This window comes from Onychostoma macrolepis, chromosome 23 (genome assembly GCF_012432095.1).
Source record: "Onychostoma macrolepis isolate SWU-2019 chromosome 23, ASM1243209v1, whole genome shotgun sequence".
In the NCBI taxonomy this organism is placed as follows: Eukaryota; Metazoa; Chordata; class Actinopteri; order Cypriniformes; family Cyprinidae; genus Onychostoma; species Onychostoma macrolepis.
In genome coordinates, this window is record NC_081177.1 from 26,272,239 (window position 1) to 26,294,749 (window position 22,511).

The 22,511-nt window shown below is 38.6% G+C and overlaps 1 protein-coding gene across 7 annotated transcripts in view; it reads right to left on the reverse strand.

Moving 5' to 3' along the window:
• The window catches only part of LOC131531856 (NACHT, LRR and PYD domains-containing protein 3-like), a 39,588-nt gene extending 17,535 nt beyond the window's left edge, over positions 1–22,053 (reverse strand). For all 7 annotated transcript variants that reach the window (XR_009268796.1, XR_009268797.1, XR_009268795.1 and 4 more), the window contains exons 1-10: positions 21,945–22,053; positions 21,714–21,780; positions 20,868–20,969; positions 18,642–18,743; positions 16,554–16,611; positions 8,621–8,828; positions 6,550–8,299; positions 6,063–6,236; positions 5,046–5,219; positions 307–480 (exon numbers count right to left, since the gene is read on the reverse strand). Coding sequence is in view for 4 of the 7 variants with exons in the window: in XM_058762970.1 (XP_058618953.1) it covers positions 307–480; positions 5,046–5,219; positions 6,063–6,236; positions 6,550–8,299; positions 8,621–8,828; positions 16,554–16,611; positions 18,642–18,743; positions 20,868–20,969; positions 21,714–21,760 (2,789 nt within the window). In the remaining 3 variants the exon portion in view is untranslated. The remainder of the gene's footprint in view (positions 1–306; positions 481–5,045; positions 5,220–6,062; positions 6,237–6,549; positions 8,300–8,620; positions 8,829–16,553; positions 16,612–18,641; positions 18,744–20,867; positions 20,970–21,713; positions 21,781–21,944) is intronic.
• Positions 22,054–22,511: the final 458 nt, after the last annotated feature.

The following is a 22,511-nucleotide window of genomic DNA, read 5'->3' on the forward strand; positions in this document are numbered from 1 at the left end:
CACAGTAATGAATAAGAGCAAAGTAATAAATATTAATAAAAAGTTGTTAAAGTAGAAATAAAGTGAGTGGTTGTGTGTCTGTGACATGTATAAATGGATAATTGGTCCAGACAAGGTCTAACTGCAAACAAACAAACAAATAAATAAATTTAAAAAAAACTGACATCTCACACATACAGGGTTTGAGGAATTTGAATCTGTATCTGTATCTGTATCTGTATCAATTTGAGTTAATAAAACAAATAAATGAAAACTAACATATTAACTTGGAGTTTAATTATAAAATAACAAACTATATGCACTCACATTAATTTCATCAATTTGCAATGCTGATCCTTCAGTAGTGCAGCAAGTTGCTTCATTCCTGAACATCCTGGTTTATTATAGTTCAGGTTGAGTTCTCTCAGGTGTGAGGGGTTTGATCTTAGAGCTGAAGCCAGAGCAGTACAGCCTTCCTCTCCAATATTACAGTCCCACAATCTTAAGAAAGATGGATAAAAGCTTCAAAAAATTATGTGACAATTATCCACATCACTTGCGTACCCTTGAATATAAAATTATATTTCTTGTTGTACATGAAATGAAATTCCAGGTATTCATTACTTAAAGGAATATTTGATATAAAAAATGTCAGTAGCATCTCCAGCATGTTGTTGATTACCTTTAGGCGCCAGGGTTTTTTTGGAAAAATGCTGGATTTTGACATCAAGATTTCAAAAGCTTGTGGCTTGAAAGAGCATAAAGACAGAGATCTACTGTAATTTAGAAAAATGTTGGGCATGACCTAAAGTTTATGTGGGGTGTAAATATACTCATCTAATTTGCATATTATGACGTCATCGGGGGCAGCCCTCTTGAATTTCATAATATTCAGGAAATAGTAGATATTGAATTGATATTTGAACTTATTTGCATGTTTTTTTTTTGTCTTTTTATCCTCATTCCAAATGATCAGAAAAGAGAAAACAAACAATAAAACAGGAGAAAGTACTAAATTCAATACTGTGGAAATAGTATATTATTGTGCCATAGTAAAATACATGTGCCTATTTTTTGATAATTTGACCAGCTATCTGCCCAATCAGGTATCTAGGTGACAGTTTATAGTTCTTGAGAGTATGGTACCTCTCATTGCATGGCACAGCGCACAGTCCTACCCTACACTGACTGCACCTGTACTGTCTGCCGGCGGCCCTTTGAGCACGCGATTAGAAAAAAAGACGCAATCTGGCCGATCATCAGCAACGCAGAGCCTCTCCTATGGACACTAAGACCACGTCCACCCCTGCCACCCCCATCCCCGTCGGGCAAAGTGTCCAAATGATCACTTGATGGTGCTTCGTGAACACTCTCGCCTTTTACGGTGGCGCCATTGCGCATGCAAAGATGTACCGGGAGATGCGCGATCATTGGACGGCCGATCGTCATTTCCAAAAGGCAAATATTCCCCTTCAGAGTCAGAATCGGCGAATAACATTTGCAGCACATCCTCACGGTACAACTTTTTATTAGCCATTTGGCGATTTTCTCTCACAAATCTCACAATTCACTCACACGCTATGAACTGAACTGATTCCGCATCAGTAACACGATAGCTCACTTGCTTTGCTATTTCCTCAAACAATTTTGGTCTAGAATCGAAGTACTACATGTCTGCCATCTAGTGGTAGGGAATACAAATGAGATATTACACCATATTAGGAACTACAGTCTATTTAATGAAGTATGACGTCTTGTCGCAATTTTGCAACTTTGGCGCTTAGAGGGTTAATACTTGTCTCTCTGTTTTTTGAAGTAAAACACATTTGATGCATTGGTCCCACTATATATTAGGTGTCTTTAACTACTTATGTAAAAAAAAAAAAAAAAATACAATAAAATAAAATTACTTAATAAATTAAAAAAAATAAAATAAAACCACTATTAAAAAACAAGAACAGCATATTAACCAAAGCAGCAATATAAACAAAGCAGCACAGCAGAATAAATTAAAAAAAATCAGTCAATGAGGCAGAAAATTATTAAGTCTTAGGAATTCCTAAGTTATGTTTTGTGCAGATTTAACTACCCTCTGCAACGCCTTCTTGTCAGCAACAGAACAGTTCCCATACCAGGTGGTGATGGAAAAAGTGAGTGTACTCTTCACCACACACTGGAAAAAAAGCCATCAGGACCGGAGTACTGCAGCCAGCCCACTTCAGCCTCCTAAGGAAATACAGGCACTGATGGGCCTTCTTTGTAATACTAGCTGTATTAATGACCCATGGGAAGTCTTGGCCTAATGGTTAGAGAGTCGGACTCATAACCAAGTTGGTTGCGAGTTCGAGTCTCAGGTCCGGCAGGAATTGTAGGTGGAGGGAGTGAATGTACAGCGCTCTCTTCCACCTTCAATACCACAACTGAGGTACCCTTGAGCAAGGCACCAAACCCCCAACTGCTCCTCGGGCGCCGCAGCATAAATGGCTGCCCACTGCTCCGGGTGTGTGTTCACGGTGTGTGTGCACTTTGGATGGGTTAAACGCAGAGCACAAATTCCGAGTATGGGTAACCATTAGAGATGCACGGATGAGCTCAAACGTCACCCGAATCCGCTGCTTCAAAGAAATTATCTGCCCGCCACCCACCCGCACCTATATTTTTCTCTGATATAAATAACCGACCGACCCGCACCCGGAATGCAATAAAGTAATTTTAAAAGCTGTTTTTAAAGCATTTGCTGCATGGATTAAAAAATAGGCTAATAAATAATTCACATATCAGACAAAATTGGTTGCAGAAAATCATTTACATTTTAAGGAATTCAGAGCAGAGCAACATAAAAATCAGAAAAAAATATAATCGGGCCTGTTTTAGGCTTTTCCTTATTTTTATATTTTAGACAGTGATGAAAAATGACTCGCCATCTCCTCATTGGAAGTGCCTTTAGTTTAGAGAGAAATGCATCTTTACGGATTACATAATGAAAGAGTTTTTGTTTTCGATTTTAATTATTTCGTTTTAAAGTAGTAATTTAAAGCTTTCTATAGATATATTTATCATATTTCTGACTCAATTCGTTGAGTTTCCGTTCATCATTGTGAAGCGCTCCTGTTCAAGACGAGACGGCAAATGCATCTTCTGTTTTCCTATTTATTTTATAAAGAACAACGTTTTGTTGATATTGTGAATGCACACAAATAAAAGTAGACCCTTTACAGTTCCGAATGATGTATTACTCTTACCTTTATGAGCAAACATTACAGCGTATTTTAAGTTGTTTCCACTATCAAGAAAAAATGCAAGTGACCGCTCTGGTGCCTCCATGTCCTGCAAAGTGTGCTTCAGCTTCCACTCTTCACACAAACGATTAGATATGCACATATAGCGCACATTTATATTGTTCAAACATTTAAACTAACATTGTGATATGCTTGAACTGTTTATATCTATAGATTTTATTTTAGGCAAGTCGTGATGATTTGAGAAGGTTAGATTGATCAAACATAGGCTATGATCAGCTCACTGTCTGCCGTTGGCCGCTTGGTCGTTACTTAAAAAAATAAAATAAATAAAAAAAATTACATTTAACGAACAAAAAGTGCTCCAAACGTTTTTATAAATTAACTTTATAAAAAACTAAACGAAATATAATCACTTTACCATTACATACATACGGAACAAAACATCGTCGGAGCCGTAAGGGGTAAAGGTAACAGGCTAATACAATGATAATAGGTTGCTTTTAAATGAACATTTAATTAAAAAAACAAAAGTTCTTCTTTGGCCATATTATAGTCTACACTTTCTTAATATAAACACACGCTTTACTCCATTCAAACATTATCTGGAATGCCACTGTATCTGTCACTGCAACTTCCCGAACAGGCGAACACACACAAAAATGAAATCTGCGTGTCTGTCTGCCTGATGAAAAAATGAATTTAAAACATGTTCATATTTTAGAGAATATTTGCATCACTAATGATTTATCTCATCCACCCGCGACCCACCCGCAATTAATTAGAATTCATTTACATGATCCACCCGACCCGCGGTTTAACCACGGGCCCCGCGGATACAACCGCCATTCGCGCATCACTAGTAACCATACTTGGCCACATGTCACGTCACTTTTTCACTTTTTTTAAGAAGTCATTGAAAATGTGTACTCCAAGAAACTTGAAACTATTCCCACAGTTGCTCCTCTAATCAAGAGGGGAGGAGGAGTGTAACTCTTGTCCTAAAGTCCACAACCATCTCCTTTCTCTTCCCCATACTGATGCAGAGTTTGTTTGCTCTGTATCAATCCACAAGTTCTTCCACCTCCTGTCTGTAAGATGACTTATGGACTATCAGTCCACTACAATGTGTACAGCAGGGGACTCAGAACAGTGTTACTCAGCTGGTGTTAAGAGTAATAGACAAAGATGAAGTGCCATGAAATGTAATAGTCTGTGGTCTGTTCAAAAAAAGACTGAGATATTTCCTAGTAAAGGTGTCAGTTTGGAGCTGGGGGAGGAGTTTGAGATCTCAAAGCGGGATCCAACATCTCTCCTACTGTAATCAATTACACTCTTGATACTCTTCCTAATGGTCATTGTTACAAAAATGAGCATAACTACACTGTAAAAACCAATTAAATATTTCAAGCTGCTTAACTACTTCCACGGAATTTTTTTTGTTTGTTTTTTACGTTCACAAAATTTTTCTCTTCAAACTGTTACCTGAATTGTAATTTTTTTTTTAGTTTGCTCAACCTTTCCTAAACTAGTTTTATAGTCCATTCAACTAAATTTGTCATACAGACTAAACATGGGATAGTTAAACTTAAAGGGATAGTTCACTCCAGAATTAAAAAAATTAAAATAATTCTGTCAAATAAACTGCACATGGGTTCACAACTCAACTCACCTTTAGAGGATTAAAAAGTAAAATTTTAACATATGCTAAGAATATGTGACTTCAAATAAATTCTCATTTATGGGTTTGTGTTGACAGAATTGTGTAATCATTTCTATTATTCAATAACAAGCAAACAACAACAACAACAAAAAAACAACACTTACTGCAGTTTCTCCAGTTTACAGTGTGGATCCTTCAGTACAACAGAAAGAAGCTTCACTCCTGTGTCTCCAGGTTTGTTCCAGTTTAAATCTAGTGCTCTCAAATGAGAAGGGTTTAATCTCAGAGCTGAAGCCAGGGCAGCACAGCCTTCCTCTCTAATTAGGCATCCAGACAGCCTGCAGAGAAAAATGAATAGTTCTAAACTAGCCTGGTTAATAAAAAAATAAATACTGTTGAGGGGGAGGGGAAGGACACCCACACATTAAGTTGTGTACTTTTTAAAGTACCTGTTCCAAGCATGTATGTATTCCATGTGGTTCTAGTGTTCAAATTCCATGCTTTCTATAATAGCATTTTAAGTTGCTTCTGTATTTGTTTAGGTATTTACATGCTATAAATAATGTCAAACAATTGACCCTTCGCATAGAGCTTGATTGACAGGCGATCTGACCAATCATAATGCTGAATCCGCAATTTGTCCGACAAACAAACCTGACAGGAGAGTAGATTAACGTTGGTGGGTTGGACGTCTTTCCGCAGTTGAAATGAAATACCTTCAGATGTTTACTCATGTTTATTTCGTGCTTTAAGTACATTTGAAAAGATGATCAGTTCACATGCCACTTGAGGCACTACAGTGATCTGTCACAACACATTAAAGGGCCACAAAACAGTACTCATTATTTGAATTTCTGAAAAAATGACAAAATCTAAAATATAAGAGTTTGTTTCATACCAGAAGTAACCTGCTCTGTCTTGTCTGTTGGCATGTTGTCAGTGTCCTCTTTGCTCCGTGATCTTTCACTGCTCTAAGAACATGATAGCCGTGAGAGTGGCATGGCATGTCGGACATAGCAACAGTAACTAAGGGAGTGCAAGTCTTTGCGAAGGGTCATTTTTTTTACAAAGCTTTTATTTTACAACTTTATATTGCCAAAACAGGTCATAAATCCAAAAGTGTTACATTCCTGTTATCTGAGGCCAGTAAAACTTATTGTGACTTCTTTAAGGAATCTTACTTTAATGTCTCCAGTTTACATTGTGGATTCTTTAATTCAGTAGAGAGGTATTTCGGTCCTGAATCTTCTAGGTTGTTGTTGCTCAAGTTCAGCTCTCTCAGACTTGTGGAGTTTGAGCTGAGAACTGAGGCCAGTGCCAAACAACTTTTTTCAGTGAGACCACAGCCACTCAGACTAGGAAATAAATAACCATGTATTCAGCATGACCAGCATAAAATTGTATAGATTAATTCAAATCACTTCAAATTATATAACTAAATAAATAATAACACTGATTTATACAAAATAGTATTTATGCATTTTTGTGTATAATTGTGTTATTGTTAAATACATACACATTTTGTATATACATATAATGCATATATCCTTTATATTTCTATTAAATTTAGATTTTAAATAAATTCTGTACTGTACAGTGTTTGAGTATTGTACTTTATTATACAAAAAAGAAAGAAAAAAATATAGGCTATATATTAAATATACTGACTCTGCTTTTCTAGATGCTTTCACTACTGGCAGCAGCCTCAAAAGACATTCCTCTGACTGATCATATTTACTTAGATTAAACTCATCCAGTTTCTCATCTGAATTTAGCAACACAAACACCAGAGCTGACCACTGAGCAGGAGAAAGTCTGGCTCCAGACAAACGGCTTGCACCTGTTTTGCTCAAGTATGTCTGGACCTCCTGCACTAGTGAATGATCGTTCAGTTCATTCAGACAGTGAAAGAGATTGATGGATTTCTCTGGAGAGATGTTCTCCCTGATCTTCATCTTAATGTACTCAACTATTTCCTCTTGGCTTGAGGACATGCTTTCTGTTTGTGCCAACAAGCCTCGCAGAAGAGCCTGACTGGACACTGACGAGAGACCCAGAAGAAATCGGATGAAAAGATCCAGGTGTCCACTCTCACTCTGTATGGCCCTGTTCACTTCACTCTTTAGAAACTCAATTATATTTGAGTTGTTCTCTTTGTTCCCAATAAAAGAAATTAGCTTGAATAGAGCAGCAAGAAACTCCTGAATGCTCAGGTGCACAAAGCTGTACACTTTCCCCAGGTACAATTCAAACTCCTCTCTGAAGATTTGAGTACAAATTCCAGAGTACACTGATGCTTCTCTGACATCAATGCCACACTCTCTCAAATCCTCCTCATAGAAGATCAGGTTCCCTTTTTCTAGTTGCTCAGAAGCTAGCTTTCCTAGTGACAGAATATTATTCTGAGTCAGCTGAGGATCTACGTTACATTTCCCATCATATTTCTGAGACTTTAGTTTGGTCTGAAAGATCAGGAAGTGAGTGAACATTTGAGTGAGAGTCTTGGGGATCTCTGCACTCTCTGCTTCACACAACATTCTCTGTAGAACAGTGGCTGAAATCCAGCAGAAGACTGGGATGTGACACATGATGTAGAGGCTTCTTGATGATTTGACATGTGTGATGATTCTACTGGCCAAACTCTGATCAATGATTCTCTTCCTGAAATACTCATTCTTCTGAGGGTCATTGAACCCTCGTACTTCTGTGACCTGGTCAACACACTCAGGAGGGATCTGACTGGCTGCTGCTGGTCGAGAGGTGATCCAGAGGAGAGCTAAAGGAAGCAGATTCCCCTTGATGAGATTGGTCAGCAGCACATCCACTGAGGCCGGTTCTGTTATATCAAACAGGTTTGGATTTTTTGTGAAATTTAAAGGAAGTCGACATTCATCCATTCCATCAAATATGAACACAATCTTGTAATCCTCATAGTCTGGTGATCTCAGTTCTTTTGTATCTTTGAAAAAAAGATGAAGAAGCTCCATCAGACTGATGTATTTCTCCTTCATCAAATTGAGCTCCCTGAAAGGAAGTGGAAATATGAAGTGGACATCCTGATTGTCTTTTTCTTCTGCCCAATCCAGAATAAATTTATGCACAGACACTGTTTTGCCAATTCCAGCAACTCCTTTAGTCAGCACGGTTCTGATGGGTTTGTTTTGTCCAGGTAAGGCTTTAAAGATGTCATTGCATATGATTGATGTTTCCGGTGTCTCTGGTCTCCTGAATGCTGTTTCAATCTGTCTCACCTCATGCTCATTATTGACTTCTCCAATCCCTCCTTCTGTGATGTAGAGCTCTGTGTAGATCTCATTAAGCAGTGTTGAGCTAATTTGATTGAAGATCCCTTCGTTAATTCTCTGAAATTTGTCTTTAAGTTTGGATTTAAGTTTTTGTTGACATATAGGGGCACATTCTGAAAGATGAAATGACAATCAAAATGTATGTTCTTATTCACAAATATAAAACCCAAAATAAAGTCTCTGATAGACATGAAATATCCTCAATGCAGTTCTCATTTATAACAAGCTAATTATTTTATCAAATCTTTTTTTTAAATGTCATGTTTTATTTATGCTTATATTACTGACAAAACACAAATGGATATACATCATTAGCATGCATTTATCCAAGTAATTAAGTAAGTCCAAGTAAGTAATTTTGATTTCTCAAGTGATCATTAAATACAAGCTGTGTTTTAATGTAATAAAATAGTCACATGATACAGAGTTCTTACTTGTCTGTAATGTGTTTGCGATGTCTGCCTGGTTCATCTCCCTTAGGACATGCAGTGTTATTTTCAGAATCCCCTGTCTGATTCTGTCTTGACCTTTATCATCATCATCCCACTCTCTCCCAGAGCATACTGGGTAATCTGGATTCAGTAATCTCTTGAACCTTTTCAGCTCTTTTTTCACCAGAGAGATCATTTTGGGCTTAAGCTCCTGAAATAAGTGTAATCACAGTGAATATTCAAAAAAGAACCTCCATTCAGTAAAAGAGAGGCTGAACTGAAGGATTATTATACACAAGTTCAGTTGTGTTTAAATTATGTTTTATTTATTTATTTACTTTTTTTTTTTTTTTTTGGTTACCAGTTACCAGATTACCAGTTAATGGCACAATATGCAAGATTTATGTAATAAAATATCCAAAAACTACTTCCACAGTGTGATATATTTAATGCAGTTGTGTATTTATGTTATCCCAAAAGTTCCCAAGGATTTGTAAATCCAGAGAAATTCCAACTTTAAATAATGACTCGTCCCTGATCATAGTTGCATATCAATGACGTAATATCCGCACTATCCTCAGCTTCTGTTTGTAGAAAATATGGCAACACATGAACACAAATACTGCTGTACAGTTAAACTAAATCCATTAGGGCTGTCGTGAATAAAATGAAAATGAAATTGAAAAGAGTTGACTGTATCATTAAATTTAGATCTGCTCAATGTTGTGCCATGATTTTTTATGTGTTATTACAGCGTTGCACATTATAACCAATCACACAGGAGTACGTTGAACTTATGAATGCAATGGCTAATCAGAGGCGTTCAGATGAGTTTTTGTTGTGCACTGAACATGCTCGCTTACTGAATTCATTTCTCATACAAATTTTCTCATCATAAACAACAAAGTCCAGATGTACATATGATGTAAGAGATTCATTCATCAAACCGTGTATAGACGTCTTTACTGATTATAAGGGGAGTTTTTTGAGAGTGCTTAAACTCGCGCTAGACTTAAGCCAGTCATAATGTTCTTTGACAACATAAGTTCTTTGCTCTGTATAATTTATTCACTGTTTGAATAACTGTGGAAAGTACAGGTAATAATAAAAAAAAAATAATAATTCATCACCTCATCCATGAACATCCTCCTTCATAGCGTAATCAAGCTTCGCCTTTGTTATTGTTTTGAAAATGCGACCTCTAGTGGCGAAAACTTACATATTGTACCTTTAAATAAACCATTAATATTGTTCTTGTTGTAATATGGACAGAGCTGGATAGATTACTTAAAAATTGTAGTTCATTATCGATTACAGAATACATGATGAAAACATCTTGGTTTCATATGCCAACCCTTGTTCCCTGATGGAGGGAACGAAGATGTTGTATCAAAGTCCAAAATTAGGGGTTGCACTTGGGAGCCCAGACACCTCTGACATCATTGAGAAAAGATCAGTTAAAATTGGTGATAAAATTTGCATAGCTGGCCACACCCTAGGTGTAACGGGGCTGACGAGACCAGAGACATGCGGATCCATATGCAAGCTTTATTTGAGCAGAGATTTGAGATCATAACAGGTAGGGTCGAACAGTGGCAAACAGGTATAACATGGGTGAGACAAGAGTAAACAGAGACAAGCGTGGGTCGACGATCGGCGAACAGTATCCAAAGGGGCGAGACAGGAGAGGTAATCCAAAACGTTAGCGGTAGTCCAGGCAGGGGAAAACACAATCCGACAAAAGCAAGGCTAGGCGAGGCGAGGCGAGGCAAGGCAAGACTAGGAAAACTAACGGGGCTCTGTAGGGCAGCGATAATACACTATGGGGGCTGCTAAGAGAGTAGAGGTCTTCACGGGTCCAAAAATTCATACCCGAACCCGAGGAGACCCGTAAATGTGCTGCACTGAACCGACCCGGACCTGTATTTTATTTGAAAGTGGGACCCGAACCCGTGCAGACCCGAGAAATGCCTTAAATGTACTACCCGGACCCGACGCTGACTCGACCATTATTCGAAAGTTGGACCCGAACCCAGCTGGGAAGACACAGACCCGACTGCACCCGATCAGCATATATTGCACAGCAAACTGCTATTAAGTCAATAACAAGTTGCGAGAGAAAAAAATTCCCTTACTACTGTTAGTAGACTTCTCCCTGACTGCGATGCATACAATCCTCCTAGCCAATAAATTTCCATCCATGTTAGGCTGTTCGTTCCTCTCTATTTCCGATTGAAAGAGCCTTCTTAATCCACTGATTATTGCTTTAAAAGTCTACTTGCTGTCACGGTCAGTGACGGATGACTAATGCAACTTCGCAGTTTTTTTTTTTTTTACGCAACAATAACGATACTTTTTGTTGGTTGTAATAAAGACTCGGAGCAATTCTTTTTTTAGCAAAAAACGTGCAGAACAAGAAGTGCGTTACACTTTACTGCATGCGTGTTCAATAACAGGTGCGTCTCTTCAATTTTGTTTCAGCTTTTTTTTTTCAAAATCACTCATGAAGGAATCCATGATTACCGTCTGCGTGCAGTAGGCTACATTAACTTCACCCGCGCTCTGCTTCTGGTGGCTGAGGTAACGCGTGTTTTTTTTTCTTTCTTTTTTTTCCTAATTTTACAAACTGCAAGTTACAAAAGACACACATGCTGACTGACACTGATCTCTGGCGGGTGCGGTATTCTCCGATCGACTCGGGTAGGCTATTACACACAACACAATGTTAAACAGACCCGGGACCCGAAGTAATAGATTGGGACCCAACCCGGACCCGGCTGACAATTTAAAATATAGACCCGAACCCGTACAGGTCCCGGGTCCTCAGGTCTCGGGTCCTCCGTGAAGATCTCTATAAGAGAGCCACAATATATGGAGCACTAATCCATTACAAGAGTTCACTCGACGGATACTTATACGTAATGGTCTCTTGCAGTGAATTCCTTTGGCTAAAATTTTAATATTAAGACATATTGTGTGTCACCGCAGTTAAATGAGTGTTTTATCATGATAAAACCTCAATATCAAACATATACAATGAGTTTGGAAATTTGAGAAATGCATAATAAATGCATTACACTGTAATTAAACCCATTAAATTTTAGCTAACTAAATTTACAGTAGATTTAGTCCACAAAAATCTCATGATATTTATTCGACTAAAGCTAGACTGAAACTAAAACAATTCAGATGACTAAAATATGACTAAAACTAAATGGCATTTTAGTCAAAAGACTATGACTAAAACAATCAAAATTTGCTGTCAAAATTTACACTGGATCCAGATATTTTGGTGCAGGTGCCAGATTGTGCCCTTCCCCTGGGAGAGAAGGTCCCTTCTCAGGGGAATCTGCCAGGAAGGAGCTGATGACAACAGCACGAGCTCCGAAAACCAAGACTTGTTGGGCCAGTATGGAACCACCAACAAAAGCTGTTCTGTGTTCTCCCTGACTTTGCACAGTCTGTTCAATAAGGCTCACTGGTGAAAACATATACTTGCATAGGCCCCTGGGCCAGCTGTGTGCCAATGGGTCTGTGCTGAGGGGGTCCTTGGTCAGGAAATACCACAGTGGGCAATGAGTGGATTCTCGTGAGGCAAACAGATCTGACTGAACTGGCACCAAATCAGTTGAACAATCTAGGGGGGAAGCCTCTACTCGCCTCAGAGCATGACCTGCCGTGAGAGGGAGTCCGCTACATGATTGAGGTCTCGTGGAATGTAAGTGGCATACAGAGACCTGAGTCTCTGCTGGCTCTCTGCTGGCTCCAAAAGAGATAGCCATCCGGACCAACACGTACTTGCCCTGGATCAATGGCAGAAACCTCCTCAAGGCCACAAGCACCGTCAACAACTCCAGGCAATTTATCTGCCAATGCAGCTTTGTGCCTGTCCAGACCCTGGAGACTGGGCACGTATTACATACTGTGCCCCAGCCTGTCTTGTAAGCATTCATTGTTACAATGATGCATCTGGACACTTGCCCTAAGGGCACTCCTGCCTGTAGAAATGAAACGTCCTTCCAAGGATTGAAATTGTGGCGACACTCTGGTGTGATGCTCATACAGTGTGTGCCTTGGTGCCATGCCTATCTTGGGACTCAGGTATAAAGCCAGTGATGAAGTGTTCTCATATGCATCAGTTCCAATGGTGTAACCGCATCTGAGGATGACATATGCCCTCTGAAAGTATTTGAGAGGGACTGCTGTTTTGTGCTTGAGCGTTCTCAAGCAGTTTAGCACTGAATGAATATGATCCTCTGAGAGGCATGCTGACATAGTGACTGAGTACACATACACACAGAGAAAAGAGATACTCTGCAGAGGAGTTTTCTCTTTCCTAGTTGACCCAAAGTCTCAATCGGGCTAGGTGGTTGAGGACTTAAAGTGTCCCTATTATGTCTTTTCGAATATTACCTTTCATGCAGTGTTTCATGTAGCTGTATGTGAACATAAACTATCTGCAAAGTTGTGAAGCCTACAGTGCATGATAAATTAAGTTGTTGTCTATCAAAAAAAAAGAGTCGGCTCGCAATCACCTAAACGAGTCATCAGGAATTCGAATCTTATTCTGTTACAGCTGTATGTCACGAAGTAACACATTTGCATAATGTCTGCCCACGTTCTCGCGAACAACTTGCCCATCCACAAACACAGTAAAATTTCCGTGTGGTTAACATCATGTCAAGCAGTGGCGTGCACAGACCTCCGGAGGCAGGGGCAAAATGGGGGTGGGGGGGGGGGATGGGTTTGGTCCCCCTTGGCTAGGGGTGGGCGATTTGGCAAAAATATCATGATTTTCTTTAGAAATATCACGATCATGTTGGAATTTCTATTTTGCAAGTTGTTTGAGCAGTACAGCCAAACTAATTTCCCTATTATAGAGACAAAGCCTTTCAAGGTAACAAAATATAAAAAAAATATGGCGGATATTTAGGCCAAAGTGGGTGAAGATAAAAATTGTTGTCATTGTTTTACCATTGTTATTAAAAAATGAGAGCAAAGATACACATTACAAATACACATAATATACAAATAAAATAAACAGTGTTTTATTTTCAGGTAGTCTACAATAGGTGTATTTAGCAGGAGCATTCAAGAAATTGAATGAACAAATATAAAAATAAAACAATATATAGATTGATTCCTATTAAAGCAACTGTATTAAAGTTTTTCACTCAAGAGTAGTGGGTGATTTTTCTCTTTGTGTTTGGTGTTTTATTAACATTAAAGGAATAATTCACCCCAAAATTAAAATAGGCTAGTGTTTTATTTTTATACCTTCATTTACTCACTCAAAAGTTGGTTTAAACCTGAACGAGTTTTTTTCTGCTGAAAATAAATGCTATTTTGAAGAATGTGTAGAACAGTTGCTGGTCTACAGTGACTTCCATAGTATTTTTTTCCCTACTGTTAAAGTCAATGTGGACCAGCAACTGTTTGGTTAGCCACATTCTTCAAAATATATTATTTTGTGTTCAGCACAAGAAAGAAATTATTACAGGTTTGGGACAACATGTGAGAGTAAATAATGACAGAAATTAAATTTTAGGGTGAACTATCCCTTTAATTACAGTCGGCAGCATGTTTAGTACTGTCCCTTTAAGACCTGCACACATCTAATATACAGGCACGCATGCGTTTCTCTCAGCTGTTTACCTTCATTTTAGACATAACCAACTGAGTCTATACATAAACATTGTGTGTTTTGACAGTATTAGCACAAAACATAACTTAGTTCAGTAATCAGGCGCTGTTTGACAGGCTTTTTAGAGCACGCGCTTTGGGTGTATGTGCTCAGAAAAGGCGCTAATCAGAACAGCACACGAATGAAACATTTAACCAGTCTTTGAAGCAGATGCAAATAATGTACTTTTGTGACTGCGAATAAGTGCAGTGTCCCGTGAGAGTAACTCTACCGCTGAGTTAACACTGATGTGAATGTATGTGGCCTTGTACAGTATATAGAGACGGCGGCGCCAGAACTGCAGCTGATAGAATGCGTGCTGAAGTACCATACTACGATATTTCTTCAAAAAAGCAGATCGTGGAGACATTTTTATAGTCCACCATCAAAAATCGTCATATCGAACACCCCTACTCTCGGCAGAAATCGCATACCGGGAGCACCGGATTTCATCATCAGAATCCAGCTTGAATTGGTAAGTTACAATAGATACCATCTTTCCTATGTATTGACAAGTCTCCAGTCATTCCGTTATGGCAATGGGCTTTTCGTTTCCGACACTCGCTGTACACGGTAGACCAATGACAAAGCGCCATCTGACCAATCACAAGAGTGAGGGCTCACGGAAAGGAGGGGTTTAGAGAGACTGATTCTTTGAACTGCTTCGCATGAGTCGTTTACGAATAATTTAGAAATGAGGTAAAATTAAATTGATTTTTTGAAAAAACTAAAGTGTTTTTTGACCTTGGATGCATGTAAACCTGTTTTAGGAGAATCATAAAACAATATTAGCAACTGTAAAAATGGCATAATAAGGGCACTTTAATTCATTTTGTGCACAAACCAAACCTCAAGAGTGAACTACAGTAAGCCAGTCATTGAGTTGAGAATGCAAATGCCCACTTCCCTGAGAGGGGCAAGGTGCTAGGAGACAGGGACAGCCTGAAGGGAAGGAATTTGTAGTGATAGGCCTGTCCTTTGAAGGAAAATCGCTTTTGCTCTTCTACAACATAACATTACCTCCCATGCTATTATAACATCAACAACATTTCCTTTGAATTTCATGCTGTTACAGTCACACTCCCTGTAAAAATCCACATCGTAGTTAGCAGGATAGCAGTCATTTTATTATTACTTTTAATCTACATCTACCTTCTTCCACACCACCAACCCCTCTGCAAGTTTCGTTTAGACAAAATCTGAGGTCTCTCTCCTTCTCGACTTTCCTCCATGGTATCATCTTCTCTTCCCACCCCCACAAATTTCTCATCATTAGATGTGAATTGTGCTACAGATACATTATTTACTACCCTAACTAGCTGCCTAGATAATATCTGTCCTACTTCCTCCAGACATGCACATACTACTCCTTCCAACCCCTGGTTAACCAATGTACTCCGCAAACATCAGACTAAACTCAGGGCAGCAGAGAGAAAATGGTGCAAATCAAAAGACTCTGCTGATCTCAGCAGGTATCAGTCACTGCTATCTTCATTTTCCACCAAATTTCACGCTGCCAAAATGGCCTTCTTCCACAACAAGATCAACAGCACATCAGACACACGCAAACTCTTCAAAACATTCAATACCCTCCTTTGTCGTCCTCCACCACCTCTTTAACTGCTGACGATTCTGCTAATTACTTCACTAACAAAACCACATCCAACAGCAGCAATCAGTTCTCGGCTCCATTCACCCAAGAACTCACAGCAAACACTCACACAGCTGACCATCTTCTCTTCTCTTTCTCACCTCTTACAGAAGATGAAGTGTCTAATCTTATCCTCTCCAGCCACCCTACCACCTGCTGTCTGGACCCAGTTCCCTCACATCTCCTGCAAGCTATTTCTCCTGCACTTATGCCTTCACTCACACACATCATCAACACATTTTTTTCTCACAGGCATTCTCCCCACTGCATTTCCCCACTGTATTTTTGACTGTTTTGTTTGATTGGATTCTCTTTGGCTTCTTTCAGGACTTGTAGTTCTAGACCAAATTCACCTTCAGTGCAATGGGATGTAGGCAATATCAGCTGTTGGAATGTGCATGGATCCACACTTTGAAAATATACTTGAAACAGTAAACATCCAAGGACTTCTGGCATATTCTTTTCAACATACTGTGTTTTGCGACACATTTATTCTAATATCAAATACTATTTAGGATGGATAGTATGCACATTGTAACAGAGGGACACATACAATTTATTTTAAAAGTCCCAGCCACAAAAAACATAAAAACCACTCCTACCTTAAAAATGGCGTCCAACTTCTTCTTTTCAAGCAAAACTGATCCATCCTGCTTGTCACTGAAAATATTGGAAATTCTGGTAAATATTTATTCAAGCATGTAATACACAACACTACATATATGGTTTCATACAGTATGTAATTTTCTCAAATATAATAAACTGCACCAGTGTTTCCGCACCCTGTTTCTCTAGGGAACAAACAATACACATTATTGAACTTTTCCTAATTAAACACACCGGATTCAACTCATAAGCTTATTAGTAGAGAATCTCTCGCACCACATTAAAGCAGTTTATAGTGAAATAATTATAGAGCCAAAATTGCCCATCTTTTGCTGTTATTATTATTTTTTTTTATTATATTCATATTATATCCTCCTGAGGAGTGGTGGTTCATAATTCAAATATTCGAGGAGTGTTGCTGAAAGTTAATGCTCTACTGTTTTAGAAATATCCCCTACACCAAACCCAACCCTAAACCTAGCCAATAGTGTTAACAACTGCAAAAGTGATATAAAAATGCAGTTGTTGATGCAATCGTGCTATTTTAACTTCCAAATCCAGCTGATTTGAGCTGTTTTATTAAACTGTAGTTTCAGAGGGTTCGTACTGGAGCTCTTCAGCACTTAAGTGCAATGAGCAATGAGCCTATGTTGACTCTATGTGTGTGAGACAAGGCCAACTGTGCATTAAAACTGGTCAGTTTAATCACAATTCTATATTAATACGCTGCTTTAATTGACATGCACAAACACACACACACACACACACACACACACACGTTTCACTCACTCTGTCACGGCACGGTAGGGATGTGCAAGGAAAGAACAGGGTCTGGGTCCAAACGCAGGGAAAAAACTAATTTAATGGTCAACGAAAAAGCCAACAGGGCAAATACAAAACAGATAAAGGAGTGGGATACATAAAACGGCAACACAGTGCATGTATCCCCAGAGTCAAACAGCAACTACAAATAACAACAAACAATTGATAATTTCACCAGACAGAGTAGCGGGAGTGAGGTGTATAAATAGTCCATGGTGATGGGGAACAGCTGGGAGTGTGATGAGTGGCAGGTGTGTGGAGTAATGGCAATTGAGTCCGGGAAGACGGGAAGTGGCGACCTCTGGTGGTGAGAGGGATTATTGCGGACCCGGACTCATGACACACTTGGCTATTCCCCATATAGCTACATTATCTATGTACAGGAGCAGGCTTGCCCTGTGGCTACAGTGTGATTCACAACTGCATTATTCTTTCTAAATTGGCTTCTAATTATTTCATTATGCAATTGGCAAGATACAATTTTACCTGACTAATAATAAATTGTTATATTTTATTTATTCTGATCTCTTCTATAATCATGATTATTTCTAGTAGATTAAAATCATAGTCTGGTGTTTCTGCAAATCTGCGTCCAGGATAGATAATACTGAAGTACCAATGCATGGACCATGGGGGACATCTTTAGGGACTTCCGATTTCTGACTGTCACTTAACAAGTTACAGTTTTCGTGATTAGTGAAAAGTACACTTTTTGTTATGTGCTAGCAGGGTGCAGCCGACTTTAAGGTATCTAATCACATTGTATCCTCTGAGTAAGTCCAGAACTGGCGAGTTTGTGCCATGCGTTCACTGTTGGCCAAGTGAATTGCTAAATGACACTGGGTCATTAATGAACGAATAATTGAAAGTCTGGGATTTCCAGAATAATTAAATATCTAAATTAATATACAATCGATATTTGTGATCAGTTTTTAATTAGACATATTGTCTAAATTTAATGATCACTTGAAATAAAATCTAAAATCTAAACTAAACTCCTGATAAATTCAGAGGCGCAAGTAAAAGACCGAACAAGCATTAAACCTTCAACCAGGCTTCTGGCCTCTGCTTTTTGGGCCGGCCGGTGGATCCTTACACTCCTAACAGGCTGTGTAACTATGAGGAATGATTACCTCAAAATTAACATTGGTATGCAGTTTTCCCTATTGCTTGCGTGCCAGTGATTATCCCCCTGCGTGCCAATATTTGCACATGTGCCATAGGTTGCTGACCCCTGGTCTAAAACATAAATCTGTACTCACCTGGCATCAGCAGAAGATTCCCTAAAGTTAACTGGTGTGCCCTTTGATTCAGCACTCCTCATGGACACACAGCTGGGCTCAGGAGATTCACGCTGAATTAGACTAAAACACAGCAATGATTAGACACAGTGGGGTCACAGTTCTTTATACAAAATTAAAAATTAAACCACACACATGGGTTAAAGGTGTGCTAACACATATTGTTGCATCTTATGTGCAAGGTCATCATCAAATTTGATTAATCAAGATAGGGAATCCCCTGAGGCAACACAGGACACCCTCGCCATCTAATGGCCACCTGCTCAAAGACAGGGCAGGCCAAATAAGCAAGTCCAAGAGCCAAATGGAGACAATAGGCCCTTTCGCACCGCAGGAACCTTTTCATAGTACCCAAACTAATTGTGGAACTACCCACTTTTTGGCATGTTCGCACCACGGGAACTAGGAACTGTGTTAGTTCCCGGAACTCCGTTTGGAGGAACTAAATTAGCTCCTACTTCAGAGTAGGGTCTAAAACAGTTCCATAGGAACAGTGTACACTGATTGGCTAAGCGCGTACGAAAACGCCCTCACCCACCATGATTTAAAACGCCGTGTAAACACATACTGTGTAAACATCGCATCAACTTATATTTCACAGGAATGGAGAACAGCGATAGATGGACGGACGCTGAAGTGCAGGCACTTTTGAACATTTTGAACTCCTTTCCGATCTTTCAATCGCTTGACGTATAAGTTACGTCGACATTCCATGTCCATTATTGTGAACCCCGCAAGACACAACAAAAACACAGCTCCGATCACAGCGTCCTCCATCCTCCTGTTGTTAACGTTGTTCTTCTTTGTTTTCGTTGTTGAACGCCGTGCACAAATAACGTCGCTGTCAACCAGCTTACGTCACTTCCTAGTACTCACTGTCGGTGCGAATGCAACCCTTTAAATGGTACTGGGAAATAGTTCACGCAAAATCGTCCCAGTACTTTAGTACTGTACTTTTAGTTCTGTAACTAAAGCGGTGTGAAAGGGGCTATTGAAACAATGTGGCGGACCCAATATGAACAGGAATGTGCCAGGAAAGACAGTTACAGAAAATAATGCAACAAATTATCCAAAAATAAAGTTTTGCCCAAAACATAGATTTAGGTCTAAATTTAAGATGTATTCATTGTAGATCTCCTTGAGGCATAAAATTCCCGTCCATTTGGACATAAACGAATAAACATCATGTGATTTTTTTAGTCATACATAAAATGTAACCAGTAAGATTTCCACATTCAAAAAAAAAAAATTAATAAAAAATCATCACATAGTTTAACATTAACATTTTTGATTTTATTTAAATAATTATATTTTTAGAATGTATTTATTGCTTAGAATTAGCATAAATCTGCTCATTGTGAAAATTAAATTCTGTTAAAATGTTTAAACGGTTAAAATACTGTATGGCTAGCTGTGGGACAAGCTATATTAAATGAGATAAAATGTATCGATTACAGATTCTTTCCTGTTTCATTTATGTATGACTGACAAATATGCATCATGTTAGGTTTATTGGTTTGTTCATGTTAAAATGGTGTAATCCAAATGGATGTATTACATATATGCAATTCAACCACACAAATCCTAAATTTAGGCCTAAATATTTTTTGAGTGTAGTAAAATCAAAGCCAAAAGTTAATTCAGACGTATAAAGATTTGGATAAAAGATCCGGGTTGGTGATCCAATATTGTAGGTTCAGTCCCAGAAATATCTGATCCACGATAGGGTTTTACAATCACAGAATTAGACAAATCAAAGTGTCCATGAAAAAGAAAATAATAACTCTTGTACAAATCTCATTCAAAGCACATGTGCTAGGTGTCACAATCTACACTGAAGCAAGGAGAACGCAGGAGTCGAGGAACATAATCAAACCTTCTTTTAATGAAGCACAAACACAGGGAAACAGAGCACGGGGTAAAACGAACAATACCGGACATCAGACACGGGGAAAACCAAGGCTTAAGAATACAGGGGAATCAAATAAAGAGAACTGAAACAGGTGAGGCGAAATCAAACACAGACGGAGACTAATGAACTAATAAAGACAGGAACAGGAAGGACCAAATATGGGCATGGGGAACAAGACACACGTGACACTAGGTTCTTAAAATGTACTACTGTTTGTATTTGTTTTTATAAAAAATGTTTTTTTTAAATACTCCGGACCATGAGACTGTACTCACCTGACATCAGCAGAAGAGTCCTTTAAGTTAACTGGTGTGCCCATTGATTCAGCACTCCTCAAGGACACACAGCTGGGCTCAGGAGATTCACCCTGAATTAGACTAAAACACAGCAACAATCAGACACAGCGGGGTCACAGTTCTTTATACAAAATTGAAACCTCCCACATGGTGATAAGGTTTCCCAGAACATATATTACAGACAGTTAAAGAAAACTATTATCCAAAAATAAGGTTTCACCCAAAACATGATCTCATCTTACATTATTTAATTACAGCTGCCACGTTTAACTAATTGTGAAAAGTGGAATGCTGCAGTCAACACTTGAATCTGTTCCCGCTACTGCAGCTGAGCATTATAACCAACCACACAGATCCTTTGAGTAAAGCAACAGCATCAGTGATTCAGGTGAGTCCTTATTTAAGGAACCTGATCCACAAATGATTGATTTTTAATTCATTTCTGTACATAGTGGCATTGGATGAAGGAAAACTAAATATCTAATAAATAATGAACATTTAAGCTGGAAGAACAGAACACACGTTTTCTGATTTGGTTTGGCCCTGAAAATGATGTTTCAGGTCTTGATCAGAAAATGATCAAAAACTTAAGCTTGTAGCAGCACATCCAATCTGCTAAGTTATAATGCAATAATATTAGAGACTAAACCAAATTATTCAGTTCAGTGCTTTCGACTGAGTTGTCAGATTTATTTGGCAAACAGAACTAAATGATTATACAATGTGAATTTTAACATACTGCATGGAAAATGGATTTTTAGCTAAGTAAAAGCTAGGAATGCTTATACAATTTCATTATTGTAAAAATGCTTAAAATTCTCTCACCTCTTGACAGCGTTGTGGTCCCCAAAGAGACTTCTTTTGGCAGCCATACTGTAGCACTGTTTAAAAACTGCAAGCAGATAGTGAATCACAGTGTTAATCACCATAGAGTGTGCTGTTGTTGTTGTTGTGGTAGGCCCCACAATGAAATACTTAGCTGATGCATAAGTTGGTGAAGATAAAGCTCAAAATATGAACAACTATTTAGATACAAAATATAACTTTGGTACTTACTGTGTGCTTCTCACTTGTCACAACTTGAATTTCCTTCTAACAGCATGTGGAAGCTGCTTATCGTATCACATTGCTTGAAGGTGGTTTGTTCTAGTTCAGTCAGTCACAGAATGATCCAGAAAATGGAATCTTAACTTTCCAGTTTTACAACTTCAGTAAGTGTCATCTATCCACGGGGCGGATGTTGTAGAAAATTACGGTAACACTTTACTTGAAGGGGTGTGCATAAGACTGACATGATACCTTCATAATCATGACATGACACATGTCATGAATATGAGGGAGGTTGTATGCATGTTTATGACAACTGTCATTAAGTGTCATTCACTCAGTTATGTCATTTTTAATGCAAAGATGACATTATTTGACCTAACCCTAGCCCATAACAAAGACATCTCAAACAATGTCATCTTTGCATTAACTGAGCAAATGACACTTAATGGCAGTTGTCATAAACATGCATAAAAACCCTTCATATTCATGACATATGTCATGTCATGATTATGAAGGTGTCATGTCAGTCTTATGCACACCCCTTCATGTAAAGTGTAACCAAATTACTTATAA